At 46.3% G+C, this 11,603-nt stretch overlaps 1 protein-coding gene across 1 annotated transcript in view; it reads right to left on the reverse strand.

The window, feature by feature from the left end:
* The window catches only part of CD83 (CD83 molecule), a 16,814-nt gene extending 6,123 nt beyond the window's left edge, over positions 1-10,691 (reverse strand). The window contains 2 exon segments of the mRNA XM_007461271.1: positions 10,447-10,562; positions 10,655-10,691. Of these exon segments, the coding sequence (XP_007461333.1) occupies positions 10,447-10,562; positions 10,655-10,691 (153 nt within the window).
* Between the last annotated feature and the right edge of the window lie 912 nt (positions 10,692-11,603).

Here is an 11,603-nt window from a genome sequence, read left to right on the forward strand (position 1 = left end):
GCATTCCTGTGGAGTGGCCTGCAGAGACATCTGGTGGCTGATTTATCGCTCCTGCAAGAAACCCTGCTTCATTCACTTCTAGCACTGGGCTGAGACTAATAGCTTTTCTCAGGTGAGGTCTACGAACGTAAATCCCACTTCCTGACAGTCCTTGTGCTGAAAGGTTCCTTCCAAAATAATCAAGACTGGGGCATTTAGGTGTTCAAAAACAGAGCAAGAAAACAAAAATAGGAGGTGTGGTCAAGGAACCTCAGGCATCCAACTGATTTTAGAACACGTCTGAGTTAGACCAGTTCTCCCCTTTTCAAGTCTGATTAAACCAAAAATTGCAGCCTTATCATGTGCCTGTACCTCTCCCCTCCTCTGCTCCCTGGCAGAAGTGCTCCCTCTGACCAGAGCTTTTGATGGGTCAGGTGCCCAGGACCATCCCGGGCCAACCGCTTCCAAGAGTCCCTCCCCCACCTCAGCCCCCAAGCCCAGTTTGAACTAATTAACTCAGCTTAATCTCTGCAGTCCCCACGATGCTGTCTCAATCTGCTTTTCTTTTCTAAATTAACCTCCAAATGTGTTCAACTCAGATTTCTTTCCAATAGATTTCACTGGAATTGAGTTTTGTAGAAATCCCTGCATCCGAAAAGATGGAAACTTGGCTGCAACAGTCATTCTGAGATTTTCTACCTCAGATTTTCTCCTTAGGGCGGTCTTCTCTCCTATCCAGTGACCCCCTCCCTCAACTCAAAAAGACCTATCTGAAAGTCAAGATCAAAAAAAAAATAAAACAGAAACAAAAAACTGAGAACCCCTCTGGAGCTGGTGGAAATATAAACTATTGTGCTTTATTTACATAAAGATGGCCCCTTTATCACGCTGGCTGCTGGGAACTGCTGAAGCAAGTACGTGGCGGTGATCAGAACTGACTGGCAGTGGCCTTCCGCCTATCTGCAGAAGAGAATTCATTTAAAAAACAGCAGTAACAACAAAAAGTAGTTTATGTGATGGTCAGATTTCCACGGGTCTCTGACAAAACCTCCAGAGAGGTTATTTTACAATGGCAAAGCCAGGGAAGGGTGAAATCATAAGAATGAAAGTAAGAGGTGGAGAAAGTCAAAACAAAGAACCCCAAAGCAGCCTGCAGAATTCTGATTTACTGAACCACCACAGCCATCAGTGGGATCGTGGCAAAATATCTCAACTCTCACGGGGTCATCTTCCAACGGCCCCTTCCTGGGTCCTCCTGAAAGGCCCAGAGAACTGAGAGAAATACTAGCTTAACCTGGGACCTCTTGCCAAAGTGATGAACAGCTCTGTGTGCCCGATAACTACCCGTAACAAAAGGAACCCTCTGTAACTTCACACAGTGTGCATGGCAATAGTTCAGAACCTTCCTTCTAGCTTCAAGCTGCAGGTATGTACATAGCCTATTCCCCCTTCCTTCTGCCTACAGCCGCAAAAATAGTTGTAGTTTCCATGTTAACGTCACACGCTCAAGATGCGAGTGCAGCGCTAGCAGTACCAAGAGACTTTATGCAAAAGTTCAAATTATCATCTTCAGCACCGCGGCCAAGCAGCCATCACCCTGCAGTATCGGGGGAGTGAGCCGTGGCCCAAGCAGCACTGTTCAAGAACTGAAGGAATTTCAGGGGGAGGAACATGGAATAACAGCAAATGGGCCATCCTCAACTTCGCTTGGTTTTATGAATTCTTATAAACATTTGAGCTGGCTCAAAATCAACCACTGGCAAGAATGACTCTCAACATTCCAAATCTAAAAGTGTTTCATTGCCTCTCTGCAAAAGCATTTTAGGAAATAGTCATTTATAACAAAAGGAACCCGCAGATTCATTCACGGCCGAGTGTAACTCACAGGAACTATTTAACGCACACTTTGCGACGCGCATATTGCAGAGGGCTACACCACAGCACGCTGTGGGCAAATTAACTCCTCAAAACACTCATCCAAATTATGTTTTTAAGATCCACATTCCATGCATTAACTCTTATGCTGACATATTTTATCTTTCTGATTGAATTAGAAAAGGCAAAATATAAGACATCTCATTTTCAGAAAGCCTACGGACTTTTGTCTCAAGGCCTCCAATTTGACTAAATAATTTAAATACCATATTCCTTCTCTAAGATGGAGATCTGACCTTAAGAAAACCACAAGCCCTAAATTAAGATAAATTCTCTTTAATTTGCCGAATACTAAGCCAAGCAAATACAACTAGTAATTTTAAACGCACGTGAATTGTTTTTTTAATGGTGGATAAATTTGAACAAGAAAGAAATCAAATAAATATCTAAATCTGGCTGAAATTGAACCTATATTTCAGTCAAATCCCTATTGTGAAAAGGGATTTTTTTAGAAGTTTACATAATTTTATCCATATAAATACATACATATATATGCTAACTTCCTAGATTACCATCTTTGGATATAAGAAGACAACAGCTCCATTCCTATTGCAAACAATTTTGATTCCACAGCCTTGAAATCCAAATTTATCGTGCATGAGATCTGTTAAGAATGTGATAGGAAAGTAAAAGAAAAGGGAAGAGATTTTTTTGAGGAGAAAAATGTGTGCGTATATATATGCGTATAAATATTTAATCCAACAATTTAATTAAACATATTTAAAGGAATGGATGTTAGTATTTAAAGGTGGTATTAAATTAATCTGATATATTCCAATCACATCGAACAGCTTTTTTTTATTGCATTTCCCATGCACTAACATTCATGTACCTTGGTTTCCAACTCAATTAAAATGCCAATATAATCCCCATTCATCATAAAAACAGCTCTTTATAACATGCAAAACAATTTGGCTCAGAGGTTGATGTCATAATGGGGGTAGAACGTATAAGCATTAACATCGTATTTTTCTAAGTGTAGTTTTATTGGAAAAATGATTTTCCACTTTGAAATTTACTGGGTCTAACAGACAGAGTTGTATTTATGGCTGTTAACAGAGTTATGAGTATGGCAGAGGCAACGTAATTAAGAGCACAGGCTTTGGTGTTGGACAGAAGTGGAAACAAACCCCAGCCCCACCATGGCTAGCTCTGCTCTTGGTGAAGGGCCCGGAGCTCTCAGGCTTCGTTTGCTCCCCTGAGATGGGAGAGGGTAACTACACCTCCCAAAGTTGGTGTGAATCTACCTATGATGAGGTAGGTGGGTACTGTAGCATAGTGTCAATCACACAGAAAGCGCTAAAAATGTTACCACTCTTTTTTATTTTCACAGCTAAGTTCTAAACAGTTCCCTGCACGTAGGAAATATTCAGAAAGTATTTATTTAATGAATGAGGGAATTTTAGAAACAATGAGGAAGACACAAGGGCACTAGCTCTGGAATCAGAAGACCTGAAGTCAAGCATCAGGTAGCTGGGTCGCTTTACCTCTGACTTGGATATCCTCGTCTGTAACTACCACACTTCCCTCATGGGGTTATTTTAAGCATCAAATGAGAAAACACATAATAGTGCTTCATAATTGGTAACGTTGGTAACAGGAATTGTTGTTGTATCCAATAGCTTTCTACTCCACCCACCCATTCAGTCATTTCTTCCAGCTGTTACTTCCAGTCTCCTCTGGCAAAGCTGTTCTAGAATTCCCAATCTCTGCTCTAGGGAGAAAGTTCTTCTGCCCACAAGGTCTCCAAAATAGCCACAACATTCGGAATTTCTAAGGCACCATCATAATGTGGAAAATACCCTTTGGAACCGGGCTTTGAAGGCAACATTGGACCACTCACTGTTCGTGCCAATCGTCCTCCTTCCATTAGTTCCTTGTGGGTCCTGCTGGACCGGGAGGGGCATCCTTACGGGCTCTGAGTTCACGTCCTTCGGAGGGCACTACATCTGGTTCCAGAAAAGGCACATTTGACTCTGGCCTGACCTCCGTGAACAGAGGGAATGGTTCTGATGGATCCATGACCCAATCAAAGCCACTTAAGTATAATCTGACATTGTTGAGATGGAAGAGACACAGTCTTTTGCTTTGCACTTGATCTCGGGAGGACAGACAAGTCTGCAGTTACCGGCTACTATCTCACTGCCACGTGGAAGCTGATAATGAAACCAACACGAAGGAAGGAAAAGTTGAGAGATAGAAAGTCACCGAGCCCTGAGGATATTCACAAACCTTCAAATTTAGCCTTACCGCAAACTGAGTGGCTTAAGACAACAGAAATGTATTCTCTTACAGTTCCGGAGGCCAAAGGTCTGATATCAAGGTGCTGGCAGGGCCGTGCTCTCTCTAGGGGAGAATCTGTTTCATGCCTTGCTCCTGGCTTCTGGTGTTGCTGGAGACTGGCATTCCTTGGCCTGTAGACACATCACTTCAGTCTCTGCCGTCACCTTCACGTGGTGTTCTCCCTGTGCATCTGTCTCTGTGTTTCTGTTTTCTTATAAGGACACCCGTCATTGGATTCAGGGCCACCCTAATCAAGTATGGCCTCACTTTAACTTGGTTACATCTGCAAAGATCCTATTTCCAAATAAGGCCGCACTCACAAATACCAGGGATTAGGACTGAGACATAACTTTTTTGTGGGACACTATTTAACCCACGACATCAGGCATAACTGAAGTAGGAACTATATTTTGATTTTTAAAAATTATTTATTTCAACCACATGAGCCAATATATTCCCTTTTCTTTAAGCTAGTTTTGATTGGATTACAAGCCTTCACAACAGAAAGATTCCTAATTGACAGGAGCACCTTGCCCCACTCCAGAAATAAATGTGGCACATGCGGGGCTATCTCCACGTGGCTCCAACCTCAAGGCCAGTCCTGCTTTGTCACTCAGGCTCACTGCTCGGTGAAAGAGACACCAGGGTGTGACTGGACTCAGGTCCTTTGTTCTCCAGAACTGACCCAGTGAGTCAGGTCCTAGGTGAACATGAATTGTCTATGGCAATGAGCATCTATCCTTTCCCATAGGTTTTCCCCATGTGGACCAATAATCCTAGACAACTACCAGTTCTTCTGGAATCTATCTTCTCTTGGACAACTGGGACAAGACGTGCAGTAGACTAGCTGGTGCTTCACAAAAATAGCAAGTGATACTCACCAGCCTTGGGCTCTTTCTTCTATACCAGAGCTACATGACACACACAGAAATTTTACCCAAGTATACCCCAGCGCAAAAACAAAAATTAAAAATATGTTTCAGGTGTAAAGAGTCTTAGGGAAATACTTTAGTTCAGCTCTGGTTTGAGCTATAGCACTGTTGGCAGAAAATCTGAGGTTATCCCAAGAGCAGCCAGGAAGGACTTATGGAAACAGTTTCAGATGGAGGAACCCTCTTTTTAGGTAATGTATCTCTTTTTAGTCCTGCCCTTCATAAAACCTTCCCTGATGTCACTGAGACTTTCTTCTAACTTCCTCTTCTTTGTGTAGTGACATAACCAAGTACAGAACTAACATAATCAGTCCTCATGTGACTCGGGTTTCCCCCTTTATTTATGGAAAACAAGTGTTTGCAGTTTTTTCTCTTTAACTCTCAGCTGCCTTTTTCCTCCCTACCCTCTTCCAAGCTGAAAGATTTTTAGCCACTTTGCTGTGTCTCATCATTGTCCGAAAATCTCAGCGCTCCATCGTTCTCCTCTGGGTGGGACTTCTAGAGCCTGGCCCACTCCTCCCTAGAACCATGTGGACAACAGGACTGGTGACCAAGAGAGAAGGGGAGGTAACCCCCAGGAATGTGCTGCAGCCTCACTGAGTTAACCCGATGGCAGTTTCACTGCAGTGAAAGACTAAAGCTTCCCTCTAAGATTCATCTTCTGGGATGAATTATAGTCTGTCTTTCACCACAAGAAATACGCTTTTCCTCTGATATAGTTTTCACGTTGTTATCCTCTTTGCTTAAAAACTTTCGAAGGCTCCTTGCTGCCGAAAGGACCAAGTTCAAGCCCTTATAATTCAGCATTCAGGGGTGTTCACAGTCTGTTCCCAGCCTGCTTGCTGGCATTACCTCTCAGTCCTCTGTGGTATGATTCTCCCTTCCAGATCATTAGTTTCCCCTCAGTCCCCCAAAATGCGTGTGGATTCATGTGTGCATGCCTTTGACAGTCCTCTGGCAAAAGGTCCATCCTGGTCTTAGGATGGCTATTGCCAGGCGCAGGGCTTGGCACACATTTGGGACATAGAAATATTTACGAACTGAGGAAAATGTAAATATGGGAGACATCTGAAAATTCACTTTTTGCCTTTCATAGTCTGACCTAAAGGTTATTCAATCAGGTCAAGCAGTATAGGCGCCAATGGGGATGGTATGATTTTTCTTTGATGCTCACACAGGCATTGTTTTCACATTTCAATGTTTCGGCGCTTCTGTATTTAATGTAGAAATGTTTCCTTTTTCTCCTAAAACATCTCAAATCTATCTTAAAACACACATCACTCTAGAATCAGGTGAGTGCAGTGAGCGGCATGCATTGTCTCCTTCATGGGTCCATCAGGGTTGGCGGCTGTACAGATGCCATCTGCCCGGGCCGTTCATCAACCCTAAGCCCCTCCGAAGGCTCCTCCTTAGCACTTCCTCGCTTTGGGGCTCATTGTCACACAAGATGCTAGAGACAAAAAAACAGGACTCCACTGAATAGGAGATTAGCAACATACATGGAGGACAGCTCATAACAAATCAAGGACAAGCAATATCCGTGTAGCGACCGTCCTGGAACTTTCCAAGTAACTTCATGCGAGCCCATGAATCTGCTCTCCCTCAGTCCCCAGGAGAGCCCATGACCTGCCACAGCTGCATCTCTCCTAAATACTGTAAAGTTCAAGTCTGATCTATTCTCTGAAATCACGGTCTCACTTCCCCTTTCTCCCTTCCTTTGGAAATCATCTAGAAAGGGCACTTGTCTTGTGACGCACCTCTGTCCTCACCCACGTGGTGTCACTCAGAGATGACACTATATATCCTCTTTCATTATGCCTCAACTTAGGGTGCTGGGGCTCCCAGCACAATACGAGACGGTGCTATGTCGCCCTCGTAAGTAACCACTCATTACGAGCAGTGGCGAACTTTAACCACGCCCGAACACTCCATTCATCCAGTGTCATCCTCCCCTTCCAGACCTAGTGCAGCCTCATTAAAGAGCGCGTGAACCCGCTCCGCATGCAGCACAGACGTAGCTCTTTAAGGGATGTCCTTACTCCTGGCAGACATGGGACTGGGCTATGACCCTCTCGTGCTAGAAGCTAACCCAAGGTCACAGCCACGTTCTACTTTGGTACAAGAGTGATGGACCAACGTCTCTTTGCCTCAGAATAGCTCAAAATACCTCCCCCAACAACCACAGTCTATTCACAATCCTAAGAGCTAAACTGAATGGATATATACTGTATTAACTTTTCTATTTCTTCCCAAGCATTCACTCTGCCTTCAAAGGTACAATACGGGAAGGGATGAGAGGAGGCCCCGTTCTTGGATCCCAGTTGGGAAGACATCAGTCCACGGTAAAGAAGAGTTGGGCTAACAGGAATTGGACTGTCTCTGCCCACTCCTGGCTCTACCTGGGCATGTCTATATTACACCCCCACCCCACCCCGCCCAGTCCCCTGTCATCGTACCTTTGAAACAGAGAGAATAAAATGGACACTGTTCCCAACTCACCCTAATGTTGCAAACACTAAGTGGACGCCGTCTGCTCAGAGCCTTTTGGTAAAAGGCACATGATAAGAAACACATGGTTTACATGGGTCCTTTTGTTAATCATAAGTAATCAGTGCCAACTGGACAGTGGCAGGATACTCTGTGGTGCCGGAGAACTGAGTGGTAAATGGATTTTTAAATTGTGAGTCGTTATAACCGTAATTGTGATATGCAGAAGGCCTGCAAGAACGCGATTCAATCTGGCGGACGGCGAAACCCCACACACTCCAAGGGACTCTCTGCTTACTTGATCAGCATGCAGCCTACAACTGTGCAAAGTGGTTTTACAAACCACCCTACTGATGATCCAGCTAGGCTGGCTGTGGTCACCAGGCTTAAATTCCTCACTTCATAGCTACCTCTCTGCATCACTGAAACATTTTACAAGAAAGTTGTGGGAGGAAATGACAAGATAATCCTCTGTAAAATGCAGAATTTCAGCATTTCACCACTGGCCTTATTTCCAGAACACTCTAACCATTTTTGTTGTACAAGCACAATCGATGCAAAAGTATAATTACTGGGCTGGAAAATAACAAACATCTACAGAATCCGCTGAGATCTGTTCAAAAGTACTTGAAAAATAAAGCGTATCACTTTCAAGGTATCTGATTAGTTTACTGGCATAGCATAGCTCTCCTATCCACCATGACTCAATCACAGTTTCCTCCTTAAAAAAAATAACTAGGGTATGAGTTTTCAATGACCCTATTCCACGGACCAACAGAAAAAAAGAGAATTCCAAGAGACTATTGTCTTTTTCTCTTAACAGAGCTTTGAGAGACCTTCAGGGTCTTTAAAGCTTGCAAGAACTGTCTTCGACAAACAAGCACATACATTATAGAGTTACATCATCAGCTGACATCCAAGGAAAAGTCAAAGGTTAATCACTCTGGTTTACTGCATCATTCCAAATGACCTCGTGCAAGATTTAACTTGACAACTGTTTGAACTTTACAGTCTGAAATTTCATCTACTTGTTTCATGAGTACTTTGTAATTACTCCCCTGGGGATATTAATATTGTTTTCCCTTTTTAATTGCTCTCTGAAAGGGATAGTGGTTTCATGTTTTTCCCCTCCTTTTAGATAACCAAGTCCCTGCCTGGCTAGCCCAAAGACACTTTCATTTTCTTTAAGTAATTAAGGGAGAAAACAGAAATAACAAGATAGACCTCTAAGAACCTAGGCTGTGGAGCCAGACTGCTTGGTTCAAATCCCACCTCCAGCGATTAGCCTGCTGTGTAACAGTGAGCAGATTATTTCACTCCCTAAGGCTCAGTTTCCTCCATTGTAAAGCAGGAACAGTATCAGTATTGATCTCTTAAGTCCATTGGAAGGATTGGAACAGCTGATGTACATAGATATTTACCTCAGAGCTTGACAGATGGTGAGTACTCAAATAATATTGGTTTTACAATATTTTTATTTACATACTATTGTTTTTACAAGGGAACAATTTTGGAATTGCTGTGTTCTCTGATCCCACAGTGAATAAGGTGGAAATGAAGTAGGAATAATAACAAACCTACTTTCATACACAATACAGCGTCCCGAGGCCCCAGCACCGTTTCCACTGTGCATAATCATAAAGGGTCAGCCTGAATTCACTGAGCACCTTCCAAATTAGCAGGGCAAACACTGGGTGCCATGCAGGATACACAAAAGCAGTGGCGCAGCACTGTCCCCAGGGAACTGACAATCTGGTTAGGAGACACACACACACACACACACACACACACACAAAGAGGTTAACGGTCCTGTGCTGCCTTGTTAAATGGCTAGATACTTGTGCAGGTTCTTACAGCATCTTTTATGGTGGGCAGAAGAAAACCCAGCATTCTGTGGAAAGCTACAAACGCACAGAGATTTCCTGAAAGGTAAGATGACAAATCAGTGAGCTCCGCAGGGTAAGGCTGGGATATCACAGTCATGGTGCTTCAGCCAGAGGTGCCACTGTGGCAGTAACCTCATTAAAGGCAGGGAGCATCGGCAGCAAAAAAAAAAAAAAAAAAAAAAAACCAGTGACAGCAAACAGTGGCTGCTTGGGTTTCCAGTGCCACCAGAACCACAATCTCAGAATCTGCAAAGGTTCCAGCTCAGAGGAAACCTTAAAAAAGCCTCAGTCTGACTCAATTCTCTTACAGTAGGGACAGTGACACTGTTCTTACACGCGGGGACGCCTCTGTGCACCGTCACAGACGTCCTCCTTGCTGGACTTCTCAGGACGGCCAGAGGGAGGAGGCCAAGGGTACCCCAGAACGGGGATGACAGATAACTACCACCTAAGAAACAAGCCTATCACTTCTCTCTGGCAGTCCTTCCTCTCAAGTTGCCCCCTCCCCAAATGTATGAGCACCACAGTCACAAAACACCAGAAATCAGAAATCCGGAGACCTTCCTCCCATCCAATGCCAAATCTGCACTAGCTGCTTTCTCCGTGGCCTGCTGTCCATAACCACAGGTGGCCTCTGGAATTAATCCAAATAAGAGGTTCTCTGCCCTCCACAACGTCTTATTTGGATCATTCATCTCAGGGCCACCTTTAGAGGCAAGAAGATTGAGGTCCCCGGCGGAACTAAATCTAAGTCGTCCTGTACCTGGATGCGGCTGGGCTTGGAGCCGGGATGGGGAGAGGCCTGTGGGAAGACCGGGTACCGAGTTCAGCTATGGGAGATGCCCCCGAACCCGAGCCATAGAGGGTCGCCAGCCCAAGGAAGGTGGTTGCCCGGTCTGCAATTAAACCACCCAACCCTAACTCGCCGGCCTCGCCGCGCTTACCTTGGTCCAGAAGACCGCGTAGGGGACCTGCGGGTCCCAGGGGGCAGTGCAGGGCAAGTCCACATCCTCCGAACAGGCCACCTTCACCTCCCGCGCCGCGGGCACCAGGCTGCAGGCTGCAAGAGGGAGAGAGAGCGGCGTGAGCAAGCGAGAAAAGGGGGTGTCCCGCGGAGGAGGGCGGGGGGCGCCGGGCGTCCACGGGCCCTACCGCAGCTCAGAAGCAGTAGCCGAAGGCCGCGCGACATCGCTGGGAACTGCCGGCGTGGGGCCCCGGAGCTGCCTTTTGTACCCGCACGCACCGGGACTGCCCCGGGCGGCAGTCCCGGGGGATCCCCGCGGGCGGCGGAAGCGGCGGCGCGCCTCCCCCGCCTCCGCCACCCGGGGCGCCCCGGCCCCGCCCCCGCTGCCCCGGCCCCGCCCCCGCGCCCGGCCCCGCCCCCGCGCCCCAAGCCCGCGACGCTGCTGCATGGCCGCGGGGTAGCCTCCGGGTCCCTGAGGCTGCTGGAACTGGCCATGCCCCGCCAAGCCCCCGGCCATGCTGGCACTGCCCTGCTGCTGCTGCTGCTGCTGCTGCTGCTGCTGCTGCTGCTGCTGCTGCAGCCGCTGCCGCCGCTGCCGCCGCCCAGCCGCGGCAACAGCAATCCCCGAGGAAAGCGCCGCGCCCGCGGCTTGGCAAACCGCGCGCGCACGCCGGACACCTTCCCGCTGACCCTCCAAACAGAGCCGGGAGCCAGGCCAGCCGAGGCTGTTAGGTCTTTTGCACGGAAGCGAAACAAGGTTCCGAGAGGAGGAGCAGCTCTCCCGATCGCCCAGCTGCCAGTTGTGACCTCACAGTGAACCCAAGGACTCGCCCTTCTCCAGGTTCTGTGATCATCAGACTAGGTTTCCCAAGGAACCCGGCAAATCCGTCATACTTGGCCCCCGGCCTTCTGGCGTTGTCCGCCCATATCATGCAGCCTGTTTAAATTATTTCAACAAAGAAGAACATCTCCTATTAAAACGAAGGTAACACACACACACACACACACACACACACACACACACACAGAAAATGTATGAGAAAGATTTTTTTTAATCCAGAAGAAAATAAAAATTGCCTCTAACCATCCCGAAGTAACCTCTGGTAACATTCTGGTGTCTTTGCTTCAGTGCATAGA

This window comes from Lipotes vexillifer, unplaced genomic scaffold (assembly GCF_000442215.2).
Source record: "Lipotes vexillifer unplaced genomic scaffold, Lipotes_vexillifer_v1.1 scaffold863, whole genome shotgun sequence".
Lineage (NCBI taxonomy): Eukaryota > Metazoa > Chordata > Mammalia > Artiodactyla > Lipotidae > Lipotes > Lipotes vexillifer.